This window comes from Salvelinus fontinalis, chromosome 1 (assembly GCF_029448725.1).
Source record: "Salvelinus fontinalis isolate EN_2023a chromosome 1, ASM2944872v1, whole genome shotgun sequence".
NCBI classification, from domain to species: Eukaryota; Metazoa; Chordata; class Actinopteri; order Salmoniformes; family Salmonidae; genus Salvelinus; species Salvelinus fontinalis.
This window is the reverse complement of record NC_074665.1, coordinates 12884133-12899946: the sequence shown is the minus strand read 5'-3', so window position 1 is coordinate 12899946 and position 15814 is coordinate 12884133. Positions and strand designations below refer to the sequence as shown.

At 47.2% G+C, this 15814-nt stretch overlaps 1 protein-coding gene across 3 annotated transcripts in view; it reads right to left on the bottom strand.

Moving 5' to 3' along the window:
• Positions 1-1015: 1015 nt before the first annotated feature.
• Positions 1016-15814, bottom strand: part of LOC129816905 (SAP30-binding protein-like) — a 30851-nt gene continuing 16052 nt past the window's right edge. Inside the window, exons 4-11 of one of the 3 annotated variants that reach the window (XM_055872033.1) lie at positions 15729-15771; positions 10404-10492; positions 5605-5696; positions 5372-5484; positions 5183-5286; positions 4765-4852; positions 3737-3786; positions 1961-2033 (exon numbers count right to left, since the gene is read on the bottom strand). In XM_055872033.1, coding sequence (XP_055728008.1) covers positions 3764-3786; positions 4765-4852; positions 5183-5286; positions 5372-5484; positions 5605-5696; positions 10404-10492; positions 15729-15771 — 552 coding nt within the window. In that variant the 3' untranslated portion in view covers positions 1961-2033; positions 3737-3763. Of the gene's footprint in view, positions 2034-3736; positions 3787-4764; positions 4853-5182; positions 5287-5371; positions 5485-5604; positions 5697-10403; positions 10493-15728; positions 15772-15814 lie in introns of all 3 variants that reach the window. The other 2 variants (XM_055871913.1, XM_055871987.1) reach the window with 2 other exon arrangements.

Here is a 15814-nt window from a genome sequence, read left to right as displayed (position 1 = left end):
ACCTCAGTCTATATTCACATTAAACAAATGTTTGTTCAATTACAATGTCTCAAGATTTGTCTGAAAATGCCATGAGAGGGAACCTTGGATGTGTCCTCATTCCCTTTCCTTAATCCCCACTGATAGGTGAAAGGACTGGATAGGTTACCACAACATAGGCTTTTGATCTTTACAACAACAAAAAAAGAATAATAAATAACTTAAGCCCTCTTCACTCATCAAAAGACAAACCAGCCACTTGTGACAACTTCAATACACTGATAAAGGATACGGTTAAGGCTTACTACAGGCTTACAAGTACTCAAATCTAATGGTGACCTGGGGGATCTGTGGAGGGTCGGCTGATCCTAGATCTGTGGAGGGTAGGCTGATCCTAGATCTGTGGAGGGTAGGCTGATCCTAGATCTGTGGAGGGTAGGCTGATCCTAGATCTGTGCCTTAGGGCAGCTTTAACTGAAACGATACTTACTCTAGTGAACGACTCTTCTGAACTATGACCTCCCGCTGTGCTTCAAAAGACTGCGGAATGAGGCGGCGTTTCTGCTGGATGGATCTCAGATGGAGAGAGAGAGGGATACAAGACAGGGAAGAAGGATGGGTGTAAATCACAACATGCACCTGGACACAAATACCTAGTGGCCAGAAAGAGAGAAGGGTGGAAAGGAGAGGAAAAGAGAGTGAGTTGACTTTTGCTTGGTTATTTCACTTGCTATGGCAATGTAAACGTATGTTTCCCATGCCAACAAAGCCTCTTAAATTGAATTAAGTGAGATTGATTGAGTGAGTGAGAGGAGACAGGAATTCCTCCAGACAGATTCAGGCCAGTGGCTGAAGTCAATAATACTGGAACACAACAACAAAACCATCCCTTAACTTCTGGACAGAACATTGAAAATATTTATCCAGAGAACAGTATGAAAATAAATATGATCAAATAGTATTATCTTACATTATGTATGAAAGACAGATGCTATTGAAGCCAAGACAAGTGTACAAGAACGGGCACACACTCCGATTGAAAAGGCAGTATGACGTATATATTTTATTGATCATACCATCATCATCAGCGATATATATGTACATTTGTAAAAATGATTCCCCCTAAGCTCTTTGAATAGGCCATTTAAAATTAAATGAGGCAAGGAACATTGATGCAAATATCCATAGTCTGAGTATTCCTCTTTCATCTTCTCTAGACCACATTCCAGTACATGATCAAAACACAGCCCATATATACACTCTGGGTAGAACAGAATCCTTTTGTGGAGCCCAAAAATAATACAAATATATACTTTACCATAACAGATGTGTAGATAGTGTAAGAAACCACTTTACTGGAGGATGGAAGCGAGAGACTCAATCTTCAAGTTTCACACATGAGACTAGTAACTTATGCCATAACTAGGTTACTTCCTAGGTAGGATGGTTTTCCCAACGGACAGTCTTTAGCTAACATCTAAACCCAGTTTCTAGCTGACAGAAACAAAAAACAGATCAATGCATTACTTCAACAGAGTGCTGACTGGAGAGCTGGATGAAAGTGGAATCTCACATTGATATAAATAAAAATGTACAAAGAGTCTTATTAAATCTCAAGTCAAGTCCATTGACCACATCCTGTAGATCAAACATCCCAGAAGACAGAAGGAGAGATGCAGAAGTCTTGTATGGCTAGATGAATATAGAAATGTTCCATATTTTCTGAAGACATTCTTTCTCATAGCAATAGTCACACAGGACCATACACCCCAACACACTTCTCTCGCTTACACACGTTCTCATCCATCCTCTCATCCATCCATCCTCTCATCCATCCATCCTCTCATCCATCCAAAACACACACTTCCTCTCTGTTCACTGCTTGGCTTTCTTCAGGATGGTGCCTACGGCAGAGATTACGGTGGTCTTGGTTCCGCTGGCGGTGGTCGTCACGGAGACAACCGCTGGCAGGTTTGCCGTGGTAGTGAGCAGGGCGGGTTGGGCCAGGGTCACGGGCACTGCAGAGTCCCACTTACTCTTCCTCTTCTGAGCTTCTGGTGAGGGAGAAAGAGAGAGGACTGGTGAGAAAGAGAGGATAGGGAGAGCGAGAGCGTGAACGATCGAGAGCGAGAACGGGAGCGAGAGCGGACGAGAGAGAAAGAGCGAGAGAGCGAGAACGGGAGCGGACGAGAGAGAGAGAGAACGGGAGCGAGAGCGGGAGCGAGAGCGGACGAGAGAGAAAGAGCGAGAGCGGACGAGAGAGAAAGAGCGAGAGAGAGAGCGAGAGCGGACGAGAGAGAAAGAGCGAGAGAGCGAGAGCGGACGAGAGAGCAAGAGCGAGAGAGCGAGAGCGGACGAGAGAGCAAGAGCGAGACAGAGAGCGAGAGCGAGACAGAGAGCGAGAGCGAGAACGGGCGAGAATGGGAGAGCGAGAACGGGAGCGAGAGAGTGGACGGCAGAGAACGGGAGATAGCGAGAACAGGAGAGAGAGCGAGAACGGGAGAGAGCGAGAACGGAAGAGAGAGCGAGAACGGGAGAGAGTGAGAACGGGGGAGAGCGGGGGAGAGAGCGAGCGAGAACGGGAGAGAGAGAAAGGAAGAGAGAGAACCGGAGAGCGAGAGAGAACGGGAGAGAGCGAGAGAAATAACGGGAGAGAGAGCGAGAGAAATAACGGGAGAGAGAGCGAGAAATAATGGGAGAGAGAGCAGGAGAGAGCGAGAGAACGGGAGAGCGTGCGAGAGAACGGGAGAGAGAGCGAGAACGGGAGAGAGCGAAAGAACGGGAGAGAGCGATAACGGGAGAGAGAGATAACGGGAGAGCGAGAGCGATAACGGGAGAGAGAGAGGGAGAGAGCGAGAGAGAAAGAGCGGGAGAAAGCGAGAGCAGGCGAGAGCAAGAGAGAGGGAGAAAGCAAGAGAGAACAAGGGAGAGAGAGAAAGAAAGGGAGAGACAGGGAAGAGACTCATGGGGTATGCTGTGGTGTTGATGGTATCCTAAATGAAATGATAAAATATACAGCCCACAAATTCCAATTGGCAATACTTAAACTCATCCTTAGCCCTGGCATATTCCCCAATATTTGGAACCAAAGACTGATCACTCCAATCCTCTCTCCCTGATCACATCTTCGCTCTCTCTCCAGTTCTCTCGTGTTCTCTCTCTCTATCAGAGCCTGGTTCCTCTCCAGGTTTCTTCCTAGGTTCTGGCCTTTCTAGGGAGTTTTTCCTAGCCACCGTGCTTCTACACCTGCATTGCTTGCTGTTTGGGGTTTTGGGCTGGTTTTCTGTACAGCACTTTGAGATATCAGCTGATGTAAGAAGGGATTTATAAATACATTTGATTTGGCCTAAACATCAGCGCCACAGGTAACTTCCACAAAGCTGTGAACGATCTGAGAGATGAGGCAAGACGGGCCTTCAATGCCAACAAAAGGAACATAACATTCGACATACCAATTAGGATCTGGCAAAAAATACTTGAATCAGTTATAGAACCCATTGCCCTTCATGGTTGTGAGGTCTGGGGTCTGATCACCAACCAAGAATTCACAAAATGGGGCAAACACCAAATTGAGACTCTGCATGCAGAATTATGCAAAAATAGCTTCCATGTACAAGGTAAAACACCAAATAATGCACGCAGAGCAGAATTAGGCCGATACCCGCTAATTATCAAAATCCAGAAAAGAGCCGTTAAACGCTACAACCAACTAAAAAGAAGTGATTCCCAAACCTTCCATAACAAATCCATCACCTACAGAAAGATTAACCTGGAGAAGAGTCCCCTAAGCAAGCTGGTCCTGGGGCTCTGTTCACAAACACAAACACACCCCACAGAGCAACAATTAGACCCAACCAAATCATGAGAAAACAAAAAGATAATTACTTGACACATTGGAAAGAATTAACATAAAAACTGAGCAAACTAGAATGCTATTTGGCCCTAAACAGAGAGTATACAGTGGCAGAATACCTGACCACTGTGACTGACCCAAACTTAAGGAAAGCTTTGACTATGTACAGACTCAGTGAGCATAGCCTTACTATTGAGAAAGGCCGCCGTAGGCAGACATGGCTCTCAAGAGAAGACATACTATGTGCACACTGCCCACAAAATGAGGTGGAAACTGAGCTGCACTTCCTAACCTCCTGCCCAATGTATGACCATATTAGAGACACATATTTCCCTCAGATTACAACAGATCCACAAAGAATTTGAAAACAAATACAATTTTGATAAACTCCCATATCTACTGGGAGAAATACCACAGTGTGCCATCACAGCAGCAAGATTTGTGACCTGTTGCCACAAGAAAAGGTCAACCAGTGAAGAACAAACACTATTGTAAATACAACCCATATGTATAATGTTTAATTATTTTCCCTTTTGACTTTAACTATTTGCACATCATTACAACACTGTACATAGACATAAAATGACATTTGTAATTTCTTTATTATTTTGGAACTTCTGAGAGTTATTGTTTATTTCACTTTAGTTTCTTTTCTATTTCACTTGCTTTGGCAATGTTAACATATGTTTCCCATGTAAATAAAGCCCTTTGAATTGAGATTGAAAGATATAGTGAAAGGGAGAGAAACGGGAACCAGATATAATCTTACTTGTTTTTTTTTTCTCTTTTAGGAAGTTCACACTAAAAAAAAGTCAGGAAAGATAATGTTTCTATAGTGGGGGAGGGGTTCTCTCTTTCGATGGGGGCTGTAACACAACAAAATGTGGAATGAGTCAAGAGGTACTTTGTGAAGGCGCTGTAGTCGTGTGTACCTGTAGCTGTACTAGCAGCAGTATTGGTTGTGGGAACTGCTGCGTTGGTGGGGTTGCTGCCCTTCTTAGTGGCCGTCACAAACTCAATCTAGGAGAGAGAAGACACAACACTATCACACTCGTACTGCAGAGGGCTGGGCTGGGTGGTGCTGACGGGCTGTTGTGGTGACACTTAATCTCTTGGCAGGATACTTGAACATAAAGTACAGGCAGTCTGTGGCAACATGCCCCTGACGCATAGACTGATTACAGAACAGCCCTGTCTGTCATTAGTGAAACAGGAGTGCAGTAAACGTATAGTGTTGGAAACGCTATTTTCTCTGTCCAGGTTTAACAGAGATTGGGCATGGGGTTAGAGGAAGGCACGGGTTAGTTTGGTGAGGGGGGTTGAAAACGTGTGTATTGTAATTTATATTACCTCGGGTGGCCTCTTCAAGTCAATTAAAACGCCTGTGGTCCTCACCTTCGTCCTGTCCTTCTTGGCTTTCTCCAGCTTATCCATCTCTACTTTCTGAGCTTTGGCTGCAGGGAGGGAACGAAAACTGTTCAGTTGATAGGACTGACTGGCAAGCACATACAGCCACCAACGCACCAATGACCTCCTTACCCAGGGCCTCATAGTAAGAGTCCTCTGACCAGCCGTGAGGATCAAACATGTCTTTAGGGTAGTTGGTTCCCAGTTCATCTATGCCACAGAACTGGATGAGTTTCTCATAGATACTGGATAGACACAAAGACACGTCAACAAATGTATCTGGAAAAGCAACATGTGTATCATGGATAGGATCGTAACTCTAGGAATCTCTGTGTGTTTGTGTACCTGTGTTTGTGTGTGTGTACCTGGGATTCCTGAACTCTTTTTTCCTCTGAATGTGGTTGTTTGTGTCAAAGTCTCCATGTAGATTCTTCTCATACAGCTTCTGGATCTTCACCTGTTGACAGAAAACCAACATATCTGGTAGGTAACACAGGAGTCAAATCCCCACTAGTAGAAGTTCCTAATACAAGTTCCTAATACCTCAGGGATATATTTGGTAACCAGGGAGCCGGGCCAGTCAACTGGAACCTGGGGGATCCACTATGATAAATGATCCTTAAAACGGACAAGATGGAGGATTGGAATGTAATGACACTACTGTATCTACAGTACTCAGAACAGTCAGTTCAATTGGCCCAAGTACTAGGACAACGGAAGTGTTGAACAGCTCTTCTTCGGAGAGACAACGGCAGTGACGGCTGTGCAAAATGATGAGCTTTTACTGAACACAAGACAGACTAAACCCTGGCTCCGCATGGCCCCCGAGTCAAACAGTCCCCTTCCTGTGTGTGTGTGCTGGTGTTAGATGCAGCCTGAGGTGAGGGATAATCCAGATAGTGATTCATCATCACTGATTCACTAGATACAGGGGTGTTAGGGTGTGTTCACACCCTGAGGCAACGCTATATGGTGCTGAACCTGTTCAGTCAGCCACACCCTCACCTGCCCCAACACCTACCCAACAAGAGTTACATTCACTTCACTAAGTTTGGCAGACTTCTCCCTTTTACAGATCGGGCTAAGATTTGGGGAGGATACGCTAGTCGTAGATCTGTGCATAAATGGCAATGTCCTACATAGGAATGCTAGCTTATTTGTGAGGAAAACGTTGGACCAGAGTCAGAGAGGCTGTCGAGAGAGGAGGATTGTGGACTGTGACAGAGTGCTGAGGACTGTGAGATGACCTGCTGGTCTTTTCCTACATGTTGATGTTATTCTCTCACTGGAGGACTCTGCTCTCCAGCAGAACACGGTGGAACATTTACCAACTAGTGCAGAATGCTGCTTGTCTGGCAGCTGGCATTGAACCAAGCTCAGGCATTGGCAGGAGAGGAAATGTACTACCTTGAAACCAGTGTTTATCTCATAGCCAGCCCAATTCCAGTACACCACACCTACCTGTCCTGCCTCCAGTGGGCCATACACCTACCCGTCCTCCCTCCAGTAGAACAATACACCTACCCGTCCTCCCTCCAGTAGGCCATACACCTACCCGTCCTGCCTCCAGTAGGCCATACACCTACCCGTCCTGCCTCCAGTAGGCCATACACCTACCCGTCCTGCCTCCAGTAGGCCATACACCTACCCGTCCTCCCTCCAGTAGGCCATACACCTACCCGTCCTCCCTCCAGTAGGCCATACACCTACCCGTCCTCCCTCCAGTAGCCCATACACCTACCTGTTCTCCCTCCAGTAGGCCATACACCTACCCGTCCTCCCTCCAGTAGCCCATACACCTACCTGTCCTCCCTCCAGTAGGCCATACTGCTACCTGTCCTGCCTCCAGTAGGCCATACACCTACCCGTCCTCCCTCCAGTAGCCCATACACCTACCTGTCCTGCCTCCAGTAGGCCTTACACCTACCTGTCCTGCCTCCAGTAGGCCATACACCTACCTGTCCTGCCTCCAGTAGGCCTTACACCTACCTGTCCTGCCTCCAGTAGGCCATACACCTACCCGTCCTCCCTCCAGTAGGCCTTACACCTACCCGTCCTGCCTCCAGTAGGCCTTACACCTACCTGTCCTGCCTCCAGTAGGCCTTACACCTACCTGTCCTGCCTCCAGTAGGCCTTACACCTACCTGTCCTGCCTCCAGTAGGCCATACACCTACCTGTCCTCCCTCCAGTAGGCCATACACCTACCTGTCCTGCCTCCAGTAGGCCTTACACCTACCTGTCCTGCCTCCAGTAGGCCATACACCTACCCGTCCTCCCTCCAGTAGCCCATACACCTACCTGTCCTGCCTCCAGTAGGCCTTACACCTACCTGTCCTGCCTCCAGTAGGCCATACACCTACCCGTCCTGCCTCCAGTAGGCCATACACCTACCTGTCCTGCCTCCAGTAGGCCATACTGCTACCTGTCCTGCCTCCAGTAGGCCATACTGCTACCTGTCCTGCCTCCAGTAGGCCTTACACCTACCTGTCCTGCCTCCAGTAGGCCTTACACCTACCTGTCCTGCCTCCAGTAGGCCTTACACCTACCTGTCCTGCCTCCAGTAGGCCTTACACCTACCTGTCCTGCCTCCAGTAGGCCTTACACCTACCTGTCCTGCCTCTAGTAGGCCTTACACCTACCTGTTCTGCCTCCAGTAGGCCATACACCTACCTGTCCTCCCTCCAGTAGGCCATACACCTACCTGTCCTGCCTCCAGTAGCCCATACACCTACCTGTCCTGCCTCCAGTAGGCCTTACACCTACCTGTCCTGCCTCCAGTAGGCCATACACCTACCTGTCCTGCCTCCAGTAGGCCATACACCTACCCGTCCTCCCTCCAGTAGCCCATACACCTACCCGTCCTCCCTCCAGTAGCCCATACACCTACCCGTCCTCCCTCCAGTAGGCCTTACACCTACCTGTCCTGCCTCCAGTAGGCCATACACCTACCCGTCCTGCCTCCAGTAGGCCATACACCTACCCGTCCTGCCTCCAGTAGGCCATACTGCTACCTGTCCTGCCTCCAGTAGGCCATACTGCTACCTGTCCTGCCTCCAGTAGGCCATACTGCTACCTGTCCTGCCTCCAGTAGGCCATACTGCTACCTGTCCTGCCTCCAGTAGGCCATACTGCTACCTGTCCTGCCTCCAGTAGGCCATACTGCTACCTGTCCTGCCTCCAGTACGCCATACTGCTACCTGTCCTGCCTCCAGTAGGCCTTACACCTACCTGTCCTGCCTCCAGTAGGCCTTACACCTACCTGTCCTGCCTCCAGTAGGCCATACACCTACCTGTCCTGCCTCCAGTAGGCCATACTGCTACCTGTCCTGCCTCCAGTAGGCCTTACACCTACCTGTCCTGCCTCCAGTAGGCCATACACCTACCTGTCCTGCCTCCAGTAGGCCATACACCTACCTGTCCTGCCTCCAGTAGGCCTTACACCTACCTGTCCTGCCTCCAGTAGGCCTTACACCTACCTGTCCTGCCTCCAGTAGGCCATACACCTACCTGTCCTGCCTCCAGTAGGCCATACACCTACCTGTCCTCCCTCCAGTAGGCCATACACCTACCTGTCCTGCCTCCAGTAGGCCATACACCTACCTGTCCTCCCTCCAGTAGGCCTTACACCTACCTGTCCTGCCTCCAGTAGGCCTTACACCTACCTGTCCTGCCTCCAGTAGGCCTTACACCTACCTGTCCTGCCTCCAGTAGGCCTTACACCTACCTGTCCTGCCTCCAGTAGGCCTTACACCTACCTGTCCTGCCTCCAGTAGGCCTTACACCTACCTGTCCTGCCTCCAGTAGGCCTTACACCTACCTGTCCTGCCTCCAGTAGGCCTTACACCTACCTGTCCTGCCTCCAGTAGGCCATACACCTACCTGTCCTGCCTCCAGTAGAACTCAAGGTCCTAAACAATATCATAACCGCCATTGATAAAAGACAGTACTGTGCAGCTGTCTTCATCGACCTGGCCAAGGCTTTCAACTCTGTCAATCACGGCATTCTTATCGGCAGACTCAATAGCCTTGTTTTCTCAAATGACTGCCTCGCCTGCTTCACCAACTACTTCTCAGATAGAGTTCAGTGTTTCAAATCGGAGGGCCTGTTGTCCGGACCTCTGGCAGTCTCTATGAGGGTGTCACAGGGTTCAATTCTCGGACCGACTCTTCTCTGTATACATCAATGATGTCGCTCTTGCTGCTGGTGATTCTCTGATCCACCTCTACGCAGACGACACGTTTCTGTATACATCTGGCCCTTCTTTGGACACTGTGTTAACAAACCTCCAAACGAGCTTCAATGCCATACAACACTCCTTCCGTAGCCTACAACTGCTCTTAAATGCAAGTAAAAATAAATAAATAATCTTCAACCAATTGCTGCCCACACCCACCCACCCGACAAGCATCACTACCCTGGACGGTTCTGACTTAGAATATGTGGACAACTACAAATACCTAAGTGTCTGGTTAGACTGTAGACTCTCCTTCCAGACTCACATTAACTTCACTAGGATAGGGGGCAGCATTCAGGAATTTTGGATGAAAAGCATGCCCAAATTAAACTGCCTGCTACATTTGCACACACTGTTCATAGATTTTTCTATTGTGTTATTGACTGTACGTTTGTCTATCCCATGTGTAACTCTGTTGTTTGTGTCGCACTGCTTTGCTTTATCTTGGCCAGGTCGCAGTTGTAAATGAGAACTTGTTCTCAACTGGCCTACCTGGTTAAATAAAGGTGAATACATCTACCAGTCCTCCCTCCAGTACACCATACACCTACCAGTCCTTCCCCAGCAGTCTACTACTTGTTGACAGAGAGCTTACTGTGTCATTGCTAAATTGGAGGTGCTGTAGGTCAGTGTGACAAATGTGATGGTTGTTTAAAACAGGTGACTAGAACCCTTTAGAAAAATAGGAATTGCACAGGTACGCAAGAGTGACAGCTAGTCATATAGCTCAGCAGTTCAGGTGACTGGTACAGGTAAGTAGGGCTGTGAGTACCTGTAGGTGACTGATACAGGTAAGTAGGGCTGTGAGTACCTGTAGGTGACTGGTACAGGTAAGTAGGGCTGTGAGTACCTGTAGGTGACTGGTACAGGTAAGTAGGGCTGTGAGTACCTGTAGGTGACTGGTACAGGTAAGTAGGGCTGTGAGTACCTGTAGGTGACTGGAGCAGCGTCCTGGTGGTTCAGGGGGGATCCGGATCTTGTCAGGTGACATGTTCCTCACTTTCTCTGAGAACAGAGCTGGGGCGGAAACACAGAAAAAGAACCAATCAGAAGAGCAGACTACAGACAGTCTAGTAGCTACATTCTTTAGAGGTGAACCCAGAAATCATGTCTGTAAAACTAGTGTGTTGAATCAACATGTTCAACTCAATTCTGAACTGAAGGTTGTTCTGCATGCGTGTGAGGTGTTCAGGACCATCTGGTCCTGGTATGAGACCTAGTTACCACACCCAGTCAGGTAGGGTATGTTGGGGCTTGTGTAGAGAAGAGAGGATGCCCTTTTTTCAAACTCTTCCCTCCTTTCTCTCCTCTTTCTTTCTTTCTTTCTTTCTCTGACTCCAGGCCAGGCATCCTTCAGTCTAAAGCCTCATCAGTGGGAGGGCACTTTACAGTCTCTCAGCACTGTCAATCTATCACAGGCTTTAAATGGTTGAGGAAAAATGTGTGTAAACTTTGCATGTGAGAACAGATATGTAAGGTACAAGACTGAGCGTGAATTTAGATGAAAACATGTCTATCAGTTAAACCTCTAGGACCACGACAGCGCAGACGTTCTGCTTTAGCCTGTATCGTAGGTCACATACACTATGGTGTGTAGGCAACAAGCTCCTCTATGTACCCAACATATTCCAGGCTCCCTCCCCCTCCCCTCAATCTCTTTACTCTCTTCTTTATTTTCAAACTTCTCGCTCTCTCGCCTTGTTGTTTTGTTTGATGCCAAGGTGGAAACAAAAGCAAACCCTGAACCCTCACACTATCCTGCTTGACCTACCCTCTCTTCTCCCCCTCCTCCCCACCGCATCCTGCCTTGTCTGTAGGTGAGAGGGGTATGACAAACCCCTACAGGGAGGGGAAGGGCGTTACCCTCTCCTCTCCCCCCTCCTCTCTCCTCCCCACCACATCCTGCCTTGTCTGTAGGTGAGAGGGGTATGACAAACCCCTACAGGGAGGGGTAGGGCGTTACCCTCTCCTACTGGCTAACTGCAGGACAGGACTGTGCACACGACACACTCAAACACATACAGAGATACACACACACATAAGAGAGTAAACGGACAGAAGCCATTACAGAGTCATGATGTACTCAGTGACAACAACACACCAAACACAAATATGCACTTGGCTGCAAGCACACTAATGAGCAGTAGAAAATAACATACCGAGTCAGACGAGTCATACGTCCTAGAATGCTTTACATGAACACAGCCTGCAGTGTGTGTGTGTGAGGTAACAGGAACATAGCAGCCAGTGGTCTGAATCACAGCTCTCTAAACCACAAGAGGTCCCAGCCCTATATGATCAACTCTGACTAGGCCTACCTCAAGCTAGAAGTGTTCACGGATCCCATTTTTTTGGAAAATCAATACCCAGGTGCAGAATTGTTTTGGCGATTCGGATTTCAGGTGCAACAGATCAGACCCAAAATATGTCAGAGATGAGGGATGGATCCAAAAACCGAGAGAAAAAAAAAAGTTGCACTCCACACTGCCCTTTCCCACCTGGACAAAAGCAACACCTATGTGAGAATGCTATTCATTGACAACAGCTCAGCGTTCAACACCACAGTGCCCTCAAAGCTAAGGACCCTGAGAGTAAACACCTCCCTCTGCGACTGGATCCTGGACTTCCTGACTGGCCGCCCCCAGGTGATGAGGGTAGGTAGCAACACATCCGCCATGCTGATCCTCAACACTGGAGCCCCTCAGGGGTGCGTGCTTAGTCCCCTCCTGTACTCCCTGTTCACCCACGACTGCATGGCCAGGCACGACTCCAACACCATCATTAAATTTGCAGACGACACAACAGCGGTAGGCCTGATCACCGGCAACGATGAGACAGCTTATAGGGAAGAGGTCAGAGACCTGACCGGGTGGTGCCAGAATAACAACCTCTCCCTCAACATAACCAAGACTAAGGAGATGATTGTGGACTACAGGAAAAGGAGGACCGAGCACGCCCCCATTCTCATCGATGGGGCTGTAGTGGAGCAGGTTGAGAGCTTCAAGTTCCTTGGTGTCCATATCACCAACAAACTAGAATGGTCCAAACACACGAAGACAGTCGTGAAGAAGGCACGACAAAGCCTATTCCCCCTCAGGAAACTAAAAAGATTTGGCATGTGTCCTGAGATCCTCAAAAGGTTCTACAGCTGCAGCATCGAGAGCATCCTGACTGGTTGTATCACTGCCTGGTACGCCAATTGCTCGGCCTCCGACCGCAAGGCACTACAGAGGGTAGTACGTACGGCCCAGTACATCACTGGGGCTAAGCTGCCTGTCATCCAGGACCTCTACACCAGCAGGTGTCAGAGGAAGGCCCTAAAAATGGTCAAAGACTGTTCTCTCTACTACTGCATGGCAAGCGGTACCGGAGTGCCAAGTCTAAGACCAAAAGGCTTCTCAACAGTTTTTACCCCCAAGCCATAAGACTCCTGAACAGGTAATCAAATGGCTCCCCGGACTATTTGCATTGTGCCCCACCAACCCCTCTTTTACGCTGCTGCTACTCTCTGTTTATCTAATATGCACAGTCACTTTAACTATACTTACATGTACATACTACTTCAATTAGCCCGACCAACCGGTGCCCCCGCACAGTGGCTACCCGGACTATCTGCATTGTGTCCCACCACCCACCAACCCCTCTTTTACACTACTGCTACTCTCTGTTCATCATATATGCATAGTCACTTTAACCATACATACATGTACATACTACCTAAATCAGCCCGACTAACCAGTGCCTGTATATAGCCTCGCTACTGTTCTTTTTCACTGTCTTTTTTAATGTTGTTTCTTTTTCTTTACTTATCTATTGTTCACCTAATACCTTTTTTTAACTTAGAAATTGCACTGTTGTTTAGAGCCTGTATGTAAGCATTTCACTGTAAGGTCTACACTTGTTGTATTTGGCGCACGTGACAAATAAACTTTGATTTGATCTTAGTTATAGGTAGGTATTCAGACCTCTCCAAATGGTCAAACATAACTATCATACACATTCATCCTCTCTCCCATAAAGTAGAGTTTGGGCGTGACACGGGAGATTAGTGTTGAATTACATCATGTGTGTGAAATTTGGCACCTGGATGTGGGGTCGTACCTGTGTACACACAGTTTCCCTCTCTGACACACACACACACACACACACACACACACACACACACACACACACACACACACACACACACACACACACACACACACACACACACACACACACACACACACAGTAGAGGGCGTGATAAGTAGCAGGGGTTGGAACCGGTTCAGGGAACAGAACCGAAAACCGGACAATAACAACATTTTTCAAGGAACAGAATCAGAACGGAATGGGGGGGGGGGGGGGGGGGTGGTTCTGTTCCGAACTAAACGATTGGAAAATGATTTGCGTTTCAACCCCTGATTGGTACTACCGTTTAATGGCCTAATAGAGCAGTGTGTTCTCTCCTGCTCTGAACACACGTCAATGAACAATTATTACAAATGATTTAAAAACATGTCAACTCCGATATTTTCAAATTAGCATATGTTGTAGCCTAGACCCTATTTTACATCATCGAAGGTATCTGTGTTGGGCCCGTCATCAGCTGAGACACAACGTGCTCTTGAATACAGGGTGGGTGTCATGTTTAGGCTGATAAATGTACAAAAATTTAAAAACTTCTACTTTCAAAAAGGTACCACAAAAATGGTTGGAGGTCCACACATCAGAGAATGTTGACCTGAATGGAAATATCTGTTGTTTTCAACATGATACTGTCAATCCTCCATAGGAAACCTATTGAAATCATAGACATATAGATAGTAGAGTAGACATGACCATTTAAGTTTACATTTGATGGTGGGTGGACTGGGGGCCATCTTTGTGGTAGTAAATGTACCAGCTAAATTGTGTGACAGCAACTATGTGAGCTTATTACAGTATTATAGACACCATGTCCTGGGATTTCCTATGATCTTCTATTTAGAAGAACCCCTTGCCGTCTAACGACTCTTGTGTTACATGCGAGTGCTCATGAGAGTCTCAGCTTCCAAATAGCTATCAATAGTTTGTAGCTCAAATCATTCGGACTCTACAGACGTTTTTGTAAAAAAAAATTTTTAAAAAAAGACCCGGTCCTGGGACCCTTCGGGATCCGCCCTTGTCTCTCAAACACCGCTGGAGCTTAACCTCCGTTAATCACACAGACTAATAGGTGGTACCATTAGGATGCAGAAGCAATAGGCAAATCCAATGGTACAATCCAGAAGTCTGTAGCTCAAACACGGGGCGGCAGGGTAGCCTAGTGGTTAGAGGCAGGTAGCCTAGTGGTTAGAGGCAGGTAGCCTAGTGGTTAGAGGCAGGTAGCCTAGTGGTTAGAGGCAGGTAGCCTAGTGGTTAGAGGCAGGTAGCCTAGTAACCGAAAGGTTGCAAAATCGAATCCCGAGCTGACAACGTAAAAATCTGTCATTCTGCCCCTGAACAAGGCAGTTAGGCACTATTCCCAGGCCGTCATTGAAAATAAGAATTTGTTCTTAACTGACTTGCCTAGTTAAATAAAAGGTAAAAACATTTTTTAAATATTTGTTTTTAAACACGCAATGTTAAAAATGAGTGGGACTGGTTGGGTTAAGAGCATGTTGTGTCTCAACCAATGGCAGGCACAACTCAAAAACTTCAGATGTAAAATAGGGTCTAGACTACAACATATGCCAATATGAAAAAAATCTGAGTTTACAGGTTTTAGATAATTGACGTTAAAAGGTAAAAATAAACAAATGACATTGAAAAAAAGATGATTATAAAATAGACAACCTTGTTTGTAAGCTTTTAAATGATATCAAACACAACTATGATATTCCAGTGATGAAGACATGGAAGTCTCATAGTATGGTGGGGTATGCAAAATGGGTCAACACTGAGCACCTTTATCTCCTGAATGTTATGGCATAAAAGTCCCTTTCTGACCACTTCTTCCATGGGGAAATATGTATGGGAAAGCTTTGTTTAAAATCAAAAGCGATGCTGTCAAAATGATTGAATTCAAATGGTTTTACCCTATGCCACCTTTACAAGCTGAATTACCCAGTCTGAAGACAAAGACTTATTGAACTCCCATCTACATCAGTTACTCATTAAGTCAAACCAAAAGCACGGTTTGGGCATCTAATGTTCAATATAAATAAATATTTAACACCAAGTTTGTATTGTATTTGTATCTCAAACACGTTGGTTTGTCTGTTTGGGTGTGTGTGTGTGTGTATACACTCACCGACCAGCTCATTGGGGTCTCTCCTCTCTGCCTCTGGGATCTCCTGAAGAGAACACACAGAAGGGGGGGTTCACATCACTCACAGA